This window comes from Telmatherina bonti (assembly GCF_933228915.1).
Source record: "Telmatherina bonti genome assembly, chromosome: 7".
In the NCBI taxonomy this organism is placed as follows: Eukaryota; Metazoa; Chordata; class Actinopteri; order Atheriniformes; family Telmatherinidae; genus Telmatherina; species Telmatherina bonti.
In genome coordinates, this window is record NC_136625.1 from 26,829,490 (window position 1) to 26,850,241 (window position 20,752).

The 20,752-nt window shown below is 40.4% G+C and overlaps 1 protein-coding gene across 1 annotated transcript in view; it reads right to left on the reverse strand.

Moving 5' to 3' along the window:
• chd7 (chromodomain helicase DNA binding protein 7) overlaps positions 1-20,752 on the reverse strand; it is a gene marked incomplete at its 5' end in the record, with an annotated part of 56,561 nt that overhangs the window by 9,815 nt on the left and 25,994 nt on the right. The window contains 18 exons of the mRNA XM_079243338.1: positions 1,057-1,146; positions 3,016-3,175; positions 5,266-5,465; positions 7,833-8,044; positions 9,230-9,340; positions 9,451-9,630; positions 9,804-9,971; positions 10,219-10,414; positions 11,692-11,908; positions 11,993-12,167; positions 12,271-12,369; positions 12,489-12,632; positions 12,889-13,065; positions 15,782-16,025; positions 16,690-16,811; positions 17,804-17,941; positions 18,041-18,124; positions 18,511-18,625. Coding sequence (XP_079099464.1) covers positions 1,057-1,146; positions 3,016-3,175; positions 5,266-5,465; positions 7,833-8,044; positions 9,230-9,340; positions 9,451-9,630; positions 9,804-9,971; positions 10,219-10,414; positions 11,692-11,908; positions 11,993-12,167; positions 12,271-12,369; positions 12,489-12,632; positions 12,889-13,065; positions 15,782-16,025; positions 16,690-16,811; positions 17,804-17,941; positions 18,041-18,124; positions 18,511-18,625 — 2,832 coding nt within the window. The remainder of the gene's footprint in view (positions 1-1,056; positions 1,147-3,015; positions 3,176-5,265; positions 5,466-7,832; positions 8,045-9,229; positions 9,341-9,450; positions 9,631-9,803; positions 9,972-10,218; positions 10,415-11,691; positions 11,909-11,992; positions 12,168-12,270; positions 12,370-12,488; positions 12,633-12,888; positions 13,066-15,781; positions 16,026-16,689; positions 16,812-17,803; positions 17,942-18,040; positions 18,125-18,510; positions 18,626-20,752) is intronic.

The window sequence follows — 20,752 nt, forward strand, 5'->3', positions numbered from 1 at the left end:
TGCTAAATCCCCCTGGCATATGTTGGCACGATGGCACCCCGTATGCTCTTGTCTGGCACGCGCTGACAAACCCACACACACACACACACACACACACACACACACACACACACACACTTGGGTCTGTCACAGTAGCCATCAAGCAGAGGGAGGGACAAAGGGGGGAGGTGGGACAGACCAACTTTGAGTGCACGTGCTCCACATTATAAATGCGTTCACATCTGGGTGGCAGGGTGAGAGGGGGATGGGAGATGAGACTAAAGTGCACTGCAGAGAAAAAAAAAAGGGACGGATAGATGGCAGGAGGAGTATAGTGAGAGGATAAGAAGCATAAAGCAATGAAAGAGCTGTCAGGCTCAGATGAAGAAAACAGTCAAGGTGAGCACCTCGTCTAACCTTCACATCAGCAACAATTCAGTATGAGGCCTGGTGCCAAATGCTAATAGACTAAAAAAAATATATATAAATATATAACTGGGTCAAAATGTTGAAAAGCTAATTTTCTTCAGATAAATGTGTTCTCATCTGTCAGACTAGGAAGAATCCTGCCAAACAGGCCACTAGAATAGACTGAAATACACTTTACTAATAATTCATTACTCTCATAAATATCTGTTTCAACTTCCTTTTGTGATGCATTTCAGACACAAAGCCTTCCCAGCCGCATGTATTCTAGGAAAATGATTCTTCTGAATAGCATTACTGACTTCTCTTCTCTACTTAAAATCAGTTTGCATCATCAAGTGAATGTGGGATAATTAAAAAGGAAAATAAAAGTATGACAACTTCAAAATAACATCTTTCCAGTACAGTTCCGGCTTTTTCATAACAAAAGAAATGACAACTGGGATGCCAGGTCCTGCTTTAGGATATCCAAGCTTTTGTAAAACCAAGCATAAAGATACCACATGTGGCAACGATGAGCTAAAATGAAGAGCAAACAGCTCTCTTGTTAAAGAAGAAAAGGGGGAGGAAAAAAAAGGTCGCACTCTGTTGGTATTTGTCCTCTTTCAGAAACAGAGACATAATGGAAAGTTGCATAAGACATTTACTAACCTGGTGTCTGCTCCATCTAGGATGCGCTCCGCCTGGTCGCCTATGACTTCCTGTCGCAGATAGTACAGCATTCTCACTCTCAGCAAAACCCTGAGAAACAACAACAAAAAATTTGTGATGCTTATTTTTTATTTAATTTTATAAGGGCAAAATTATAACATTACCAAATAAAAACACAATTGTCTTCCCATTAACAAATTATCTTAAAAGGTACAGTGTGTAGATTATTAGGCTTTTTATTAGCAAAAATCAAGCATTGATTTCATAAATATGGATTTTCCTGAAGTCTGATTAAAATGGCATCAAAATGAGGGCGTTCATGTAGCTTAGGATAAGTTATTTATAAATACATATGTGGCAGTGCACCCAACAGAAGGCTGCCATGTTGCTTCGCCGTAATAGTGAAACTGAAAGGGGAAAAACTTTTCAGCTTTATGCATTTTAGCTGTAAATGTGTTGTCCAGGGGGGGTGACGAGAAAAGACAACCGTGGATCACGGAACATGCCATTACAAGTCTAACAATACATGGATGGCTTGCTTGTAACTTACTGGCATCAATAACAAAACAGATTTATGTATCGTTATGTACTTCATTACCTTACAGGTCCTTCCCACTTGTGCAAGATGTTGACATTTTCACAATTATGACTCTTGGAAATTATGGCCTGTATTCCACTTAAATTTTACAGTAACACATGAATCTCCCGATCTAAATGAAAAGAAAGGACTAATAAAGTAATAACATTATTATTACTGTCCAGGTCCATTTTTCTGTTTACTGATGACTACCCTACTAAAGTAGATTTAGTTTTAGCACAGAAAGGTTCTTCTTCTTTTCTTACTATTCAACTTTACATGTTTTCTTTAAACAGTCTTAATGTTCTGCATTTCAGAGTTTTCAGTTTTTGTTTTCCCCAAAATGCCATATTTTCCTTTTTAGACAATAAAGCAAGTTTACTTTTACTAAATCAAATGAGTGGTCATCTTCCCTGGATCCAAACTAGATACAGCGCATCAGAAAAAGCTTTAAACGTATCTGCTGGTGAAATGAATTACTCTAGTCAGAGCGAATGAGAGTCAGACTTGATCTCCTGACACTGGAAACACTGCTATCTGGAAGATCTGTTTCACTGTAAACATTTGTCACCAGATTTGTCACCAGGATTTAATGCCAGTGGTGTTTGGAACAGAAGACAGAGGGGGGGAGGCAGGGGGGAGAGGAGATGAGTGGGAGGAGAAGGGAGCACAACTGAAAGGATGGAGCTCTGCTGCAAGGGAGGGAGCAGAAAGTTTGGAGAGGCACTGAAGAGAGGGGGAAGGGTATGAAGACAGTCATTTGCAACTCATTCCGAGTGTGTGTGTTTGTGCATCAATGGCATAACAAGTTTTAGTGTGTGTGTTTGTTGGCAGCCTGTGTGTGCTCATCCATCAATGTGCCAGGCCTGATTAGCCACACAACGCTGTGCTCCAGCCTAGCAGATGGCACCACATAATCACCCCCAAGTGTGTGTATGTGTGTGTCTGTGTTTGTGCACGTCTTTCACCCACTTCCAACAGGTCTGCCTGCCTAGCACCTGGCCTGGCACGTAGCCAGACACATACTCAAACTTCTCAAGAAAAAAGAAAAAACCCTTGGAATTGAATCTGGAAGGGGGCAAGGAGGCATTTCTCCCTGACAACAGCAGAGCACGCTGACCACAGACATACGGCAGCGAACGTGCGCGTATGAGAGGACGAAGATGAAAGTGCTGCTTTGGTTAGGTTGCGATTTGTCTAAGCTTAAACAGACCTGCGCCTTAAATTAATGTTTCTAAAGCAACAGTTCATTCACTTTGTATCCAAAACACTTTGACATCACCAGTTTATTACAAATACACCGTTCATGACCCCATGTTCCTGGCTCTTATAAAAGCTGCCATCGTGTTTCAAGTGTGCGTGAACATTTGAAAGAGTCTTACTTGTTACAGTGATGTTTCAGGTGTCTCTTGTAGCTATCTTCTTGCAGTAAGTGGTCAGGATTGCAGCTCGCCAGCCAATCAGCTCGTGGCATCTGTGGAGGTGGCGCTGTGGACTTCCCCTTCTTCCCCTTCCTGCCTCTGGGAACAGGAGTAGACAGACCTAGCAAGAGAAAAACAGAGCATGGTAAACAACTGGTAGGTTTTTCAAACAAATATAGAAAGATCTGTAAAACTTAGGGGTATGTACACATTTTGCCATCTTAAAAGAGGAACAGATATAATCTGGTCACTATACTGCCGAATACTTGTATCACTTTCTGAAACCAGTCTACAGACCAGTGATCTTGGCTACAACATGTTTGATGTGAGCTGACCGCATTTAAAACAATACGTGCTTAATTTTAGAGGGACAGAAGATCAACAAAGTGTCAAGTGTCACATTAAACAATTGGAGAGGCTCATTGAAAGAGACTGCTGGTTATGTTGCTTTCCATGCTTTCCTGTTATGACCATGTTTTGAACAGCTGGAAACATCATCCAAACAAAAAAGATTCAATACATAGAATAGGTGTTGTGATCGGCACAGTACGATTGGCTGTTCTGTGTATATAATGAATGCACAGAAAGCAAACCGCTAAGTTAATCTAACGGTTTTCTCCTCATTTGTCATCTTCATTTCTCTAAAACCACATGCCCAACATGGTCTTAAAGAACTTGTAGACCCAGATAATCACAGCTAAAAAGGGATCCTCTTGTCATTTAGCAGCCCTCATTGTAAAAATAAAAACACATGCTATTGGCTCCTTCTGCTTTGAGACGCTGCGTTTCCATGTGCAGGTTATCAGCAGTTCTTGATTTCTGGAGTTATCAGATCATGCAAGAGACCATGTAGATAGAATTATCTGATATTCTTCATCAGATAATGGCAGGAACCTGGTTATGAGAAATCAGATTACCACTAGACTTCTTCACAATGCTGCCCTGGTTTTCTACATGCACACCCAGATATCTGATTTATTCTGTTGTTTTTTTCTTTTACATATGTGGAGGTACAGCAAACCTGCTACAATGGAGTCTCAATGGCTACTGTTACATGATGTTTTATAATTCTGAATTAATAATTCCGAATTAAATAATTCGGAATTAATGTATTCTCCTAAGAGTTTACATGAAAATAATTCTGAATGAACATTTACATAAAACACGTCCTCACTTAATTCCTCTTTAGAGCGGCGGGATGGGAAGGGTTATGACGTATACCGGAAATAAACAAAGTTGGCTTCCTGCTTCTCGTCTTTTCAGTCGTAACTTGTAAAAACTAAATAATAAGTACCGGTTTCGCCACTATTTTTATTACAAATTTAGGTTTACATGACAGAGGAATTAAATAGTTCGGAATTAAAATGTGAATAAACCAGACACTTACATCTGAATTAAGATCAATTCCGAATAGAAATTTGCATTAGTGTTTACATGGTCGTTTTTCATCTGTTGAAAGTGGAATTAACTTTTATTCAGAATTAAACAGGAATTAAAACTCCCATGTAAACATAGCAAATGTGAACAGACCATAAAGGAAAAACATGATGCCAGCATGAAGGTAGCGTATAGACAAAGAACAGTAATCACATGTATTGCACAGGTTTACCAACTCCCACATTAGCAGCTAACACTAAGACCATGGGTCCTGCCATGTTCTACAAAGACTGAGGTTACCATACACACGTCGGCTGAAAAGGATTCTAATAATTAACTAATCAATGTAGACAAGAGTTTTTTTTTTAATATTGCGTTTCAGAAGTGCAAGGAGACACGTCAGATCAGTTTACTGCAAAATCTGGTTTCTTCCAGTTATCTGATTTTGACAGTCATGTCAACATACCGAGTGTTGTTGTGAGAAGACCCTACAGAGACTACAGAGTGTTTTTTTTTTTTTTTGTTTTTTTTTTTTTTTTTTTATTTGTTAAGTTTATAGGACTCCTTACTTTAATATTTCATCAAGGAAATCCGGTGGTGTATATTGGACTTAAAATATCATTTCCAGATACAAAATAAAAATAGCTTCAGCTAGTATCTGACTAAAAGTTTATAAGTTATTGTTCTGTTGAAAATAAAAAAAAATTAGTAAAGGAACAAGGTTCGTGTCTTAAACTATAAAAAATGGGGAAAGTGCAATAAAGCAGTAGGTTATATGTCATTGCAGAGCATTTGTGCACTTTACATGCATAGGAAATAAGGTGTGGCTGTTACCAGAATGGTTGGTCAGGGTCCTCATCGTCCCGTCTTCGCTTGGGGTGATCAAGTCCCAAATGAAACTTTTGATGTTTTCATCTCCACGGTAATGCAGCAGACAGTAGGCCAGAAGGGCCCTGCAGATGGTTTCCACGTCACTCTCCTTCAGAGGGCGTTTAAAGCGTCCATGAGCCAGGATGTCACTCCACCTTCCCCAACTAAAAATAAACAAGGGGTAAATACATGAAACAAAATCAAACACCTAATATTTAAGATAAGTTGTTAAAGACTATAGAAAATAATCCTAAACCGATCCGATGACCCTAAATGAAATATGGAAAAATAAATATTGTCTTTACCAAATTTCAACCTACAAAATGCAACTGAGCAGTTTTGTTTTCCTTAACTTTGTTATTAGTAATCTTGTGTGGAGACTCTGGAAAGGAAAAGCTAACTTTATGCAGACAACATTAATAATGTTAGTGAGTCAGCCAGACAGTTTCTAAATTTGTGCTCCACCATTTCATGGCTGACATGACCCTCATCCTTCATGAATATTTACACAAATCCACATCATTTAGTCGCTCAGCTCTGGCACTATCACATCCACACTCTGTGATGAGTGCTTGGATGTCATTATTCTGCGCATTTTACCACTGACTTAACTATAACTGGCATCTTAACTTGTGCCATCCAGACATCCCCCCTGTGTGCATTTTCATGGATCACAGCCCTTCTCCCCCACCGCTTCAAGATCCTACTGGCTCATGTAGGAGCCAGGATTATACACGTACTCCTATTCAGCCATTTTTCTAGACTCTGCCTATCAATATTCACTGAACCATGTGAACCAGTCTAACTTCAAACCTTTTAAAAAAGGGTAACATGGTGGATGAGGGCTAGAGTAAGAGAGATGGACGATGAGAAAAGACAACAGGGGGCTGAGCAGAGATGACAGGCTCAGTCAGACAGTGTGTTTTTGTGTCCTACAGCCTCGGGCCACGAGACTAGACTGTAACAATAACAACGCTGACATCTCACTAGCACCACTGTTCTTTCTTACACACGTCACGCAAGTCAGCCATGAAAATGGACTGGCTCATTCAATAATCCCCATCAGTGCCAAGTGTGTCAGTTTGATGGTTTGTAGTATGCTGCAATCATGTAACATTCAGCTTGCACTGCTACAAGTGTGTGTTACACTGTCACTGTACAGATTAACACATTCCCATGTATAATCCATAAACACTTTAAAAAAAAAACCCACACATCTAAACATAAATCAACCACCTTCTCCTGAAGCAAAATTACAGTTGAACTTAGAAGGAAAAACTGGCCTCCAGAGTAAAATTCAGGGAGTTTCTTTTAATCGTGTGGGTGAGAGTGAGACAGGATTAAGAGTCGATTATGAGCATGGGAGCTAAACACCCTTTTTTCTCCAAGGCTGCTTTGCGTGTACTATATAAAGCACACTTTGTCTTTGTGTGTATGTGGGCATGAGTGTGTTAGGATGCAGCAACCCTAAGTGGCTTGTGTGTTGATGGCCTGGACTGCTAAGATTTCCGTTTACTAAATCACTTTATCTGTGCCCATTACCCAGTGTGTTCTTTTGCAGAGAAACACACAAACCAATTCCATATCCATGATATCCTTAAACAGTTTGCTTTTGTATCATGCAGCAACTTTCTACCCTTGGTATGTTCTGATGGCCCACCTTCATCATGCTGAATTCATACCTGATCAGTCTTTGTAGTCAGATTACCTCTAACATGCAAGTTAGAAATGTGAGGCTACTAGCAGCAGCCACCTAACTTAGTCTTCTTTGAGGTCTAGAGACGAGGCCAAAGCAACTAATCTGATGCACGTCAACCCCTTTCAGACAAAAGCTAACTGGTTTTTATGCACATAAAACAGACACGTTTCGACACCATTAGGTGGATTTTTCTTACTTCAGGACAAAATGAGATGGACTGTTTGCTCTTTTTTTTCACCTAAAACAAGCTAAGAGCTCCAGTGCACAAATTTTCTATATATACTTGGGAAAGAAAGACGTGTTGCACTGTCGCCCAGATCGACCCAAACAAACAACTTCAGCTGCTTCTAGAGCTCTTCACCTTGGGAAGGAATGATGTGTTTACCGGTGTTTCCCTTGTTTTTGTGAGGGGAAAGAGCATGGTCAATTTTGTGTGGAAAATACTCCAAAGATTAACTCTCACTAAAATGCACAAGGAGCCAGCTTGATCATCACAGCACAGAATAAACTGACAGCAATGCACACAGATGGACAGTTGCATTCTGGCTAGAATACAGTGATGCTGCTATAACTTTACATATCAGATAACTGTTTCTGTATTATGTTATAAATATTGTGTTTAAACTTTCAAAGACAAGTGATAATGTTCACATGTACTCATCACAACCTTCAAATGATCCTTTCTAAACACATCAACAAAGTTTCATCTTGGTAAAAAGATATTTTTCCCTCTTCATATCATTGCACCATCTGAGGAGCTTGAATTTCACTTTGTATATAAATCAGGATTTAAAATCAGATTTAGCAAAAAGCATTAAAATATGAGACATACCCGTAGACCAGCAGGTTCTTCTCCACTCTGAAGCACTCTGATCGGGGGTAGCCCTGAGCTTTGTCTTGAGGGCGACGCTGTTTGGATAAAGGTTTGCTGGGTTCATCATCGTCACTTTCCAGCTCCGAGAACTCCAGCATTTCATCCTCTTTGACGCTGCTGTAGTGCCGCGTCTGCTTCCTTACTCTTGGTGTGTCAATAACAAGTGTATTCTGGAAAAAATGATTTAAAAAAATGTTTAAGTCTTCTTATAGGCTAAAAAGGTTCTTTTACTTTATGTATTTTCTCTCTCTTCACTTACAACCTGGTTACAAATGGCCAGAAATCTACCAATAGCAATATGCTAAATACCTTCTGTTGCACCCCCCCTGAAGTTGCCCAATTGGAAATTTGTTTTACATTCAGAGTCATATGACTGGTGTGAAAACTGCAAGTACATGACATCTACTGGCCGGGATCAGATTAATTGGATTTCTGGTCCTGCACTTCATTTGTGACACCGAGAAATATGTTGTCTTGCTCAAACATAAACTGGCATTAATTATGTTGTCTAATGAATTACATTTTTTGTTCAATTAATTTGATTTTCTTTCACCCCCTTGCAATTCCATTAATATGCGCAAACAGGGCAGCAGTTAGCTCCACAATTATCAAAGGGCTGCAGTCATTTCCATTTTAACATCACACAATAAGAAATCCCAAGGGGAACGGCCCATATTCATGCACGCAGAGCTGGATTAAGTGTTCCAGTGGAGGGTCCTCCACAAGAGAAGCTGCGAGGGTGCAGAAACTAGTAGTCGGCAGGAGAGAGAAATACATACATACAGACAAAAAAAATCATAGAGAGGGAAGGAAAGTGGGAATGCAAGATGCCAGTAAGCAGAACACTCAACATGTGTGGAAGAATGAGATGGAGGTCGTCTTTCTCTGGTTATGTGTAAGCTCTAGCCTAAGTGATCTCTCTGTACCCTCCAGGCATCAGCGCTCTGTTAAGAGGAGCTAAGCAGCTTACTCTCTCTCGCTCAAACACACACACGAGAGCAGGGAAACATGGGTAATTAAGGAAGAGAGGAGATTCCCTACTGTCTATATTAATCTCTCTCTTCCTCTCTCTGTGCCTCCCTCCTGTCCTGTCTGTCTCCTGCTCTCAGCCTGTCACACACATTCTTCCTCCTAGTTTGTGGAGATTAACACTTAAATGCCACTATAAGCCCCTACCTCCATAAGGGGGACACCAAATGTATGTGCGTGTTTGGAGTATTTCAGCCTGATATATATTTCTGGAGCAATATATCTAAATACAGAGGAATGTTGGATCTTTCCCTTTGGTTTTGTTTGGGCGTCATCACATCTTTTAACAGGTATTTATATGTCCTTCATGAGAGTGTATGTCGTACCCGGCCGTTAATGGCATCCATGTCCAACTCGGCCTTCTTGGCCCATTTCTGCCAAAAGTCTGGATCCTCCAGAGAAATATCAGTTCGGTTTCCAGTTGCAACGAAGCTGGCCTGCAGACAGATTTAACAGGTTTGCATGAGGTCCAACAGACTCCAGGTTAAACATAAACTGGCAGACTGAGTGGTAAAATGAGTGGATTAAGCCAAATTAACCCTTTTACCTTAGCGAAAGTAGAGCCTTTGCCCTCTGACTCAATTGTGATGGTGTGGGTTCGTCTCTGAAGGATCTGGTCGATATCTTCCTCACAGAATTTTGAGCCTTCGTCTTCCTCGTCCATTAGAGCTCCATAGGCACCCTTTCTCAGCAAGTCCTCAATCTCTTTCTTGGACAACTGTTGGACCTGAGAAAATAAATAAGATTAATAAGAATAAGATCTTTTTTTTATTCCAAAGAAACAACTTACAAATGACAGTCCAACTTTTTTGGAAACTCTGGAGATTCACATACAAGAAAGAGATTTTCAGATTTGGACCTCCATGCTGGATGTGTGTGGACAACTGTGACGCGACTCACCCCACTGTTGGCATTCTCTCGACCGCTCATGCTCTGAAGAACAGCCTTGTCGAGTCCCAACTTCAGACTAGCCTTGTCAAACATCTCCCTCTCATAGCTGTTCCTGGTGATCAAACGGTAGATCTTGACAGACTTGGACTGGCCGATTCGATGACACCTTGCCTGGGCCTGGATGAGCACACATTTCAAGATTCACATGACATTTATAAAATAAAATAATCCAGTTATTTCACTTTGTTCCCTGTTTCCTAAAGAATATTCTGCCAGGACATGTAATTGTACAGTGGAAGACTATATGGGTGGCTGAAAGTCTAAACTTAGACCATCTCTCCCTGCAAACTTAAAACAAGCCAACACTTAATTAAACTGCTAGATTCACAAGAGAAAAAACCATCTACATGATGGGAGTGATTACCTGGAGGTCATTCTGAGGGTTCCAGTCAGAGTCAAAGATGATGCAGGTATCTGCTGCAGTCAAGTTGATGCCAAGTCCTCCAGCTCTTGTACACAGCAGGAAGACAAAACGGTCCGAGTCTGGCCTGGAGAACCTGTCAATGGCTGCTTGTCGCAGGTTACCACGAACTCTGCCGTCAATGCGTTCATATGGATATCTGTACAGAGGAAGAGAGTTGAATAAATGTCCTAGCTGGTATATCTGTAGAAAAAACAGTGATAAGATTTCCCTGATGTCTCCAGTGGTTTCAATGTTGATACTTTTACTCTCCTAATTGAATGCAGTTTCATGCATTGTCAGCCACATTTTATTGATAAAATTAGAAATGTCTGCTTTTACCTTGATAAGTTTAACACATATTTCAATATGCAATGCACATATTTAATTTACGCCTTTTTCAGTTTTTGTCACTGATCATGTGACTTCCTAGACGATGATGCTCGTGGGTATCAAAAAGATAAAGTAACCATGGCGCTACAGCTAGCTTTTTGTGTCTGGAAAAACAATGTTAAATTTGGGCTGTGGCTTTGGATGTTTCAGACAACATCCCAACCATGGGATTTCGTTTTTCAGACCGTCTGCTGGTCCTGGAAACTGCTGATGACACTTTCAGTGTTCATGAAAAGTCTTGTTTTATTTTCCTTTATCGTGCCAATAAACAGCTATAAAATGGCAATATTTTATCATTGTAATTGTAATGAACTTGTAAATATAGGATTGCGATATCGTTATCGTTTTTACACTGCCTTAACCTTATCCGTTTCTGCTGTTTTTTATTCCCCTTCCACAAGAAGATGAAATATTTTAGGGCACAAGATTTGATACCCATCCTGCTGCAAAATTTTAAGCCTTTTAATTCTGACACTGGGAAGGGCCTCCGTCGAGGTGTCGTGGCTAAAATAGCTAGCAAAAGCTCACCTAGATGGCAGTTTCAGAGGATTTTAGAAACTTATACAGGTCTTGAACACAAACAAGCACACATATAATAAAAAAAAAAAAAAAAACCAACCAAAAAACAAACAAACAAACAAACCGTTGTTTAACATGATCACATAAGTGTTTGGAAAGTGTGAAGTCTGCTAGCACTAGGACTGGGTGATATGATGTCAAATCAATATCACAATTAATCGCCCAGCCTAGCTAGGAACATCCTTCAGGAGAAACAATTAACAGCAAGTTAACAGTGACTCAGTGATGGCAGCTAGCTTTTTCCACCCATGGGGGCGCAACAAACACTGTGCAACACTAAGATTGGACTACAGTTAATCATTTCTGCTTTTTAGGAGGAATTGAGGAGATAAGAGTTTGCATGTAGTTGAATCAGCAAGGTAAAAGTATGCATTGGATGACTTGATATTAACAGAGAACTGTTATCAAAGGGCTTAAAGTGATTCACCATGTAGCCATTATAGAGCTGTAACTGTCTGTTCTTACCGTTTTTGGATGAGGTAGTCCTCCAGGATGTCCAGACAGCGGACCATCTGACTGAACACCAAGACTCTGTGTCCACCGGCTTTTAGTTTTGGCAATAACTTATCAATAAGCACCAGTTTGCCAGCTGCTTGGATCATAGCTTGGAGTGCCATGTCAGGCATGTCTGTCCTGCCGCCATGGGATTCCCTAAACTCCTCAATGATCTTCTCCTCAGCACCTGAACAAGAGACAACAACTAAATTACATTCTATACTTAATTAATGCAACTGTACATAATATTTGGATAAGTGTGAGTATGTACCATTAATGAGGTAGGGGTGGTTGCAGCATTTCCTCAACTCCATCATAGTATTGAGGAGGTTGGGAACACTGGCTCCTCCGCTTCCACCTCCTCCAGCACCCCCTTTGGATAGGAAGGAAAAATTCTTTTCCAGAATGGCCCGATAGTATTTCTTCTGGATGTTGGTCAACTCCACCTGACAAAAGCAACATTAACAATGAAATAATCCGTGGGTTTAATCAGACTTATGGAGCACATCACCACAATAAGTGACGAAAGTCCAGGCACAACAGTCCTACCTCAATGATGGTCTCTTCCTTGGGAGCCAGGTTCTTTTCCACATCCTCCTTCAGTCTTCTCAGCATCATGGGTTTCAGGATGCCTTGCAGCTTCTGGACCTGGTTTACACAAAGACAATGTTACTGGAATGGGAAATAATAAAAGGTAGGATATTACTTTATTATAGGATGTTATTTCTCTCCCTAAATCCGGTGTATGACTGTGTGGGCCCCGTTACCTGTTCTTCTGTCTTTAGATCTCCAAATTCAGTCATAAATGTCTGCTCTGAGGGGAATCTCTCTGGCTCCAGGAAGTTGAGTAAGCTGAAGAGCTCCTCCACTGTGTTCTGGAGGGGAGTTCCAGTCAACAGAACTTTGTGCTCCTGGAGGAGAAAGCAGGGGCAGGAAATGCATAAATAGTTGCTAAAATTAAGAACAGGATGTTTCTGTATGACTATTTTCTACAAAGAAATATGGAATACAGTAACAAGGCACAAGCATTGGGCTAAACTGTCCAACACTACAACATCTATGTGAAAACATCTAAGAAAAACCCTTTAAATTTGCATTAACCTGTCATCCTGAGTGCATTTCTAAACTCTAACTTCTATTTTACAAACCACAAAGATCACTACTCACCATATCCATCATTTTGAGTCCTTCCAGTAGTTTGCAGTTTCGGTTTTTAAGGCGGTGGGCTTCGTCGATCACCACACATCGCCATGGGATGCTCCGAAGCTCCGGACAGTCGGCCAAAATCATCTCAAACGTTGTTATAATAGCATGGAACCGGTAAACTCCTTTTACAATCTTACCCTACAGTGATGTAAAAAGAGAAGAACAAGCGTGAAGGTCAATGAGGAGAATATAACATCCTTATTTATTATCTTGACCTAGAGAAGTTTGTTCCTTTGGTTCAGAAGCCGAAGGGCATTTAACAAAGCTCAAGTTATTTGTGAGTATAAGTGAAGAACAACTCAGATTTGTGTGTGTGAAGCAAAAAGACAAGCTATTTAATGCTGTATCAAGTTGTGCTCATCAGTCCATGTCTGGCTGGTCCATGTTCACCTTCAGCTGCATCTTAACCAAAAGTAGTTGGAACTTTTAAAAAACTAAAAGATTAATTTAGCCTGCAGCTGTCTGCTTTTATAATGGCCCGAAGCTCCACAAGAAACTGAAAACATACTTGCTGCAACTATCTGAAGCTCAGCTCTCAGCTGCAGTGCAAACAGCACTGAAGCCATGTCAAAAGTAGACAATGTTACTACACCGTCTGGTGCTTATATATGTCCAACCACTTTGTTCTCATTAATGCCATACACTCCTCCTGATTGGAAAATTCCCACTGTTCAGCTTACAGTTAAGAGTTTTTAAAAACTATGGTGAGGACTGAATAAATTAAAACAGGTAAGAAAACCCAACCAAAAACAAAAAAAAAACCGTCTAAAATGTTTAACAGCTCCATCTAGTCCACAGGTGTCCAAAGCTGGTCGTCAAGAGCCGTTGTTCTGCAGGTTTTCAATGTATTCCTGCTCCAACACATCTGATTCATATTAAATGGATCAACAGCCAGTGGAGTTCAGCACAGTGACTCATGAATTTCAGTCAGTGGCAGGGATACATGGCAAACCTGCAGGATTGTGGCCCTTGGGAACAGGAGCAAGACACCACTGATCTACGCTGTTTTTAAGGGGTTTTTGGTTGCGTCCTGGTCAAAATTGGCAGCAGTTGGTCAAAATAACTTAACATGTACACATGAAGCGGCTGGGATGAGAATCAGCACCTCAAAATCTGAGACCATGGTCCTCAGCCGGAATAGGGTGGATTGCCCTCTCCGGGTCGGGAGTCAGGTCCTGCCTCAAGTGGAGGAGTTTAAATATCTCGGGGTCTTGTTCACGAGTGAGGGAAGGATGGAGCGTGAGATCGACAGACGGATCGGTGCGGTGTCTGCAGTAATGCGGGCTCTGCGCCGGTCTGTCGTGGTGAAGAAGGAGCTGAGCCAGAAGGTGAAGCTCTCGATTTATCAGTCGATCTACGTTCCTACCCTCACCTATGGTCATGAGCTGTGGGTCGTGACCGAAAGAACGAGATCTTGTATACAGGCGGCTGAAATGAGTTTCCTCCGCAGGGTGGCCGGGCTCTCCCTTAGAGATAGGGTGAGGAGCTCAGTCATCCGGGAGGGGCTCAGAGTAGAGCCGCTGCTCCTTCGCATCGAGAGGAACCAGTTGAGGTGGCTCGGGCATCTGGTCAGGATGCCTCCTGGACGCCTCCCTGGTGAGGTGTTCCAGGCACGTCCCTCTGGGAGGAGACCCCGGGGAAGACCCAGGACACGCTGGAGGGATTATATCTCTCGGCTGGCCTGGGAACGCCTCGGGATCCCCCCGCAGAGTTGGCAAATGTGGCTGGGGAGAGGGAAGTCTGGGCTTCCCTGCTTAGGCTGCTGCGCCCGCGACCCGACCCCGGATAAGCGGCAGAAGATGGATGGATGGATGGATGGATGTACACATTATCACCATTTGTTGTGTCCTTTAAATGTTATAACCTGTCATTATAACAAGAGCCTTAAAAGGCAACAAAATGCCCAAATATATTAAAGTCAACATGTCTGCCTTGAAGTGTCCTTTTTATTTATTTTATGTGTGGAAGCAGACAGGAAAAGAAAAAAAGAACACACTGTCCCTACTTTATAACCTCAAGGATTACTTCAGCTTAGATTAAGGACAAGCAGCTAGCAAGCACACTGCTACTGAAGCTTATGTTCTTCATGGGCTCACTGCGGCGTAGGTTAAACAAAGTCCTGTTTGCAGGATTATACAATAAGAGCTTACAGTACAACAGCTTACATCTGGAGGGCTAGATGAAGCGCTGTCCATCGCTATATGGGTGAAGCTTTTCACTCATCTGATAGGGGTTTAGATTTGCTGACTATCTTAAACAGCAACTTGTTTCTTACACCAACCCTTCACAAGCATCTTTTCCTTTCTTTAGGAGTAAGACTAAAAAATAAATAAAATAAATGCCAATTTAAAAAAATAAAAAATATACAAAAAAAATATATATATAAGTATAAATATATATAAATATATATAAATATATATATATATATATATATATATATATAAATATATGTGTGTGTGTGTGTGTGTGTGTATATCTCTCTTTCTCTGTTTTTGTTTCACCTCTCTCCATGTCACACTGTGCTACATAAGTCCTACCACGTTGCACAATCTGGTAATTTGATAGATGTCATCTGAATAACTAAAGCAAATAAATGGATCACAATATCGTGTCCAGAGTACACTCCGATTTTGATATTTGAGATTAACTGTGAGCCATGGAGCAGAAAATTAACAGAAGAATACAAGATTTCTTTTACTGTACTTGTGTGCTCTTACATTAATTAAAACAGATTCGGCTTCTAGCAAGTGGTTTATTATCTCCCAATATACATCTCAAACATATTTATGCTCTGTAAAAGAGAATATGAGGTGTCACATAGAGAATTAATCAACCCTGTGCTACTGCTTGTTACCTGTGCATCCCTGTAGTACATTTCGTAAGCCTGAATGGTTTTCCTGCTGGCCTGGCTGCCGTGATAGACCACCACGTTGAGTTCGGTCCAGGTCCTGAACTCTCTCTCCCAGTTGGGGATGGTGGAAAGAGGGGCAATCACGAGGAATGCCCCCTCGATGCCCGTCATGTACATTTCATACAGGAAAGTAATTGACTGAATGGTCTTTCCCAGCCCCATCTCATCCGCCAGGATACAGTTACGTCTGTGGAGGACAAATGACGAGGGCAGAGTGAAAAGCTGAAACAGCTGGATTTTACATTCTTTGTATTTATTGTCACTAAACTGTTGAAACCCTTCGTGCTTTCAAGTCAGGTGCTCTGCGTACACTGTGGCCCTGATGCAAAATTCCATGATTTTTATATGGCTGGAGCCAATAGCCTTTTGTGAACCAAGAGATATTCCCTCCTGGTTTATTAATGCTGATTTTTCCGAAGGGGTGAGGTCATCTGTTTTCCACTCCAACCCGTGAGACAGGCTGGAAAATACTTGGTAATATATTGCTGGAAAAATAACTGTTTACCATCCTCTGAGATTAAACCAAATTCCTTCAGTGTGTGTCTGTAATTCAGAAAGTCAAATTTATGTATTCCTGTTTAAAACAGACTAAAGGAAAGCATGGCCTTCATACTTAAATGTCTTTAATTAAACTCTACATAGTGAGTTTTACTAAAAACTGTTCAGGCACCTTCGGCGAATGCAATTTACACACGGATGGTGCCAGTGGGAAAACAGCAGCATGGCACAAAGACACTTAATGGTAACTTTAATGTCCACTTAAGACTGGTAAATGAGGGGCTGTTACATGCACAAGTTGAGAATAGCAGTGAGGGACCATTTCTAGAAACACATAATTAATGGTGACTTACGAGTTGTACCAGTTGAAAGTTAGCCAGTTGAGACCTTCAAGCTGGTATTCCCTGAGTGCATTGCCATTCCTGTATTCTCTGGAGCCCTCCAGCTTTTTCCAGTCGGCTGCAAGAGGTCGATCCTTGACACAAAGAGAAATAAAATGGAATTATTAAACCACAGAGAAGCCCATTAATCCCATCTGAAGCAAGGGAGTCAATCTTGGGGATACAGTTTTAAACTGGGCTTCATGGTCGTGTAAAAAGTGTGTTTAGTCAACTAACTCTTTTGGCTGCAATTCTTTAGTTGTATTTGCTCCACTTTCAAGGCTTTGATAATCTTTCTCCAGATGAGTCTGGCTTTTGTGGTGGAACAGCAAAGTGTTTGAACTTATTCAAATGGAAAAGGAGTGTGTTTTTCATCCAATGCAAGGTTCCTGTCAACAGTATGAAGATGATTCAGAAGAACAGAGCAGAAATCCTTCTGCCTCCCTTTTTAGAAGAATTGTGTCTTTCAGCAGTCTTATAATGTCAAACAACTTTAATGACTAGTTGGAAGAATTTCTACATAAAAGCAATTATTAAAATTCTTGCCTGCAGAAACTAAACAAATGCATCAAAAGGCGCAAGTTCGAAAGAACATCCAGACTAAGCAGCGCTTACAATAAATCTGCTTCCAAGTGCTTCTTGCCACTGTATGATGAAGCATTTCTAACATCAGCCTTAAGGAGAAACAGTAGGCAGTCGTTAAAAAGATGGACACAGAGAGAGGAAGGGAGTGATGGAAGGAACGACCACAGCCAGTCAGCTGCTTCTGTTCAGCATTAAACATACTGTTAGTGGTTTGGCCTGGCCACAAGAGCAGGGCGTGTGTGTGTGTGTGTGTGTGTGTGTGTGTGTGTGTGTGTGTGTGTGTGTGTGTGTGTGTGTGTGTGTGTGTAAGACCACAAGAAGGTGGCCCTGTAGAGAGCAGTTAAAGGAGTTGTAAATCTGGAGGAGGAAGAAGCAGGCAGTAGGCCAATACACACAAAAGCACATGCACACGCCTACTGGGAGGAGAATGGAAGACAGACAGAAGCCAAAGAGCTTCTACAGACACACACACACCCGCACACACACAAGCAGAGCTACTCACCACTCTTGTAGTGTTGGGTGTACGTGCTGCGATGCGTTCATAATCATCTATTTTGGATTGGTCGATGTCGGCCTTCAACTCCCAGGTGGAGTCTTCGTAAGGCAAACTGCACCATTTCACCAAATATAAGGTCACCGTCTGCGTGGAGTCACATAGAAAACACATCTGTTAAGTATGCGCGTGTGTAGCTGGAGAAAAGATGGAAAAGGTTCAAACTCAAGAAAAAGATCAAAGCACCTCTCCATTTTCATCTGTGCTCTCTGAAACGTCCAGGACACGGTCCACCTCCACATAGTCCGGGTTAAAAGGCTCATCGTCCATCTGAAGAGAAAAATACTGGCACTTTATACTGAGAAGCAAGTTGTGCTTTTACCATCTACTGATATGATGAATGAACTGAGTTAGAGTAAATTCATCTTCATGTCGAAAAGACAAAAACTTAAATATCAGATTAAATATCAACACGTTTATATAGCTATTAAAGAGGTAAACTGACTTGAATAAACCAGATTATCGACAACTGATTAGAAAATATTTATAATAGAACATATCTGATTTTGGTAGCTTAAAAAAAAAAAAAAAAAAAGCTCAGAGCTGCTTTTAATTCTGTCAGCAAATTGTTTTGACCCATGTAAGTAGTCACTTTCCTGCAGTGCAAGGTCAGGACCAGATAGCAGTCGCACTGTGGTGGACAGCTCAGGTCTTACCTCCGTTATGAAGTTATTCAGTTGTTGCTTGGCCCTGAACCTCTTTATCTTCTGGTGTATTCGCTTGTCCTTTTCCAGTTCCTCCAGCTCTGCCCAGCGACAATGAAGGTATGAACTAAAGAGAAACACAAACAGGCTTGAAGTCATTCGTTTCAAAACGAAAATAACATTTAAAACATAGGATTTTCCAAGGGTTCAGTTTTACTGGTGGTTGGAAGATGAATGCATCTTTGTTTTCAAAGATGATGCTGAAAACAAAGTGTGCAGCATCAGGCTGCTACTTCTACACATTTCACACAGAATTGACAATTTCGTGTGTATTTCAAAAGCAGTTGTCATGGAAAACTATGACAGTTTTTACAAACCACATCCAAACTGTATTTTTTCTATAACGATTGTAACTCTTGGAAGCAGTTTATATACACATCATAGGAAATGTGGTCGACTGCAGGTTTAAAAGAAGTCATTAAATTACTATCTGCTTACTTGTTTCCTCAAGATTTACAAATAGAGGAAAAAAACTTTACTAAATTAAGGAAAATCATTGTGACATGACTGTACAACGCATTTTTTTTAATAGCCCCATTATTACAAATAATACCATTTTAAAATGCCTTTGGGGAAATATCACTGAAACACCAGCACTGGTAATTATACTGGCAAAACACAGAAGGATGGAGATACTCAGAAATCGCTACATGATTTTCATTCATCTAAAACCTGCCAATTTGTCACCAGGCCACTTCAGCATTCCTAATGGGATGAACACAACGAGAGAAATGCCCTTACAAGATTCGCTTTCCTTCATGGAGCTCTGCCGTGTGGACAGCATTAAACTGTATAGATCAATTTTCTGTTTATATGTTGTTGTGTCGACTCAAATGAAACACTAATGTAGAAAAATAATCAGACACTGACAAGTATTCTGAGATCCAGTTAAGGAGATTAAAACCAAAACAAAATGGATCTATTACAGAAAAAAATGTAATAAGCTTGATCATTTGCAAGCTTTCTAGTCTTTTTATGAGAATCAACTGAATATGATGTGGAGTTTGAAGTCATCTAACATGAGAGACACTAATACATTATGAATGCAGTTAGATCAGTATTTTACTGGTGATGAAAATAATCATTCAGTTTTTCCTCAATTACTAGTTACAATCCTATCTAAGCAAGTGTCTAATCATAGATTACTTGAACAATGAACAGCAACAGCTGCAGGGCCAAAACAATAAGATGATGTCTTTGTTGTTACAGTTCCATGCAGCTGTTGACACATGTCACGTGACAAGCTCGTTTCGTCTTAACGTGAGACACAAACCTGAGAAAAATCTACTTCCAAGGAGCATTGAATGTCATTTTTATACGACCATGCTGCTTTCTATTATAAATTCTGCATAGTTTATGTTTTGTAGATACTTTATGCAGACCTATGGTCAGGCACTACATGTGAGGAGGGCAAAATTTCTTTACCAACAATTATCACCAATAAAACTTTCCTAGTTTGTTCCTTGCATTAAGGGCATTAATTTCCATAAAGTTTTTAATGTGTTTAAATATGCCAGTTGAGTATTATGTAACCAAAAAAAAATTTCCTTTCACACTTTATTAATTTTAGTTTTTCTAACTGAATTTTCTATAAACCAGGCTGAGAGAAAAAAAATTATTTTGTAAAACCATTAAAAATACAGAGTAGCATTATTAGAAAGTTTTATGTGTGCTGCTAAAGTGGAGATTTTTAACTCATGTCATAAAGCATCCTTTTGAAGATCATACTGAAAGCGGTTTCTCTGCTGTAAAATTATACCAGAGAAGAGATACAGAGAACCACCACGGCACTCGAGAAAAAGACATGTTACGGAAGGTTTTTTTTTTTTTTTTTTTTTTTTTTTTGGAGTTGGTCAGGTGATGAAAAAACAGTCTTTGCCTCCTGTGTTTCGCCTTTGGATAACAAAAGAAGGTAATTCCAATTTTTTGTTTTGACATCCGACTTTAATTTTGGACAGACAACAATCCTGACACATAAGTTATTGTGTGGCTGATTGGAAAGTCTGATCACTTAGCAACATGACAAGATGCAACTGCATCCTTTCTGACGTGAGGATGGATCTGAAGCTCAAATACAATAAGCCACCACAGGGTTAAAAAAAAAAAAAAAAAGAATGAGGCTTTCAGGCTGAATACACTGAGTTGCTCACACTTAAAAACCAAATGACACCCTGGTGTGTGTGTGTTAAAAATG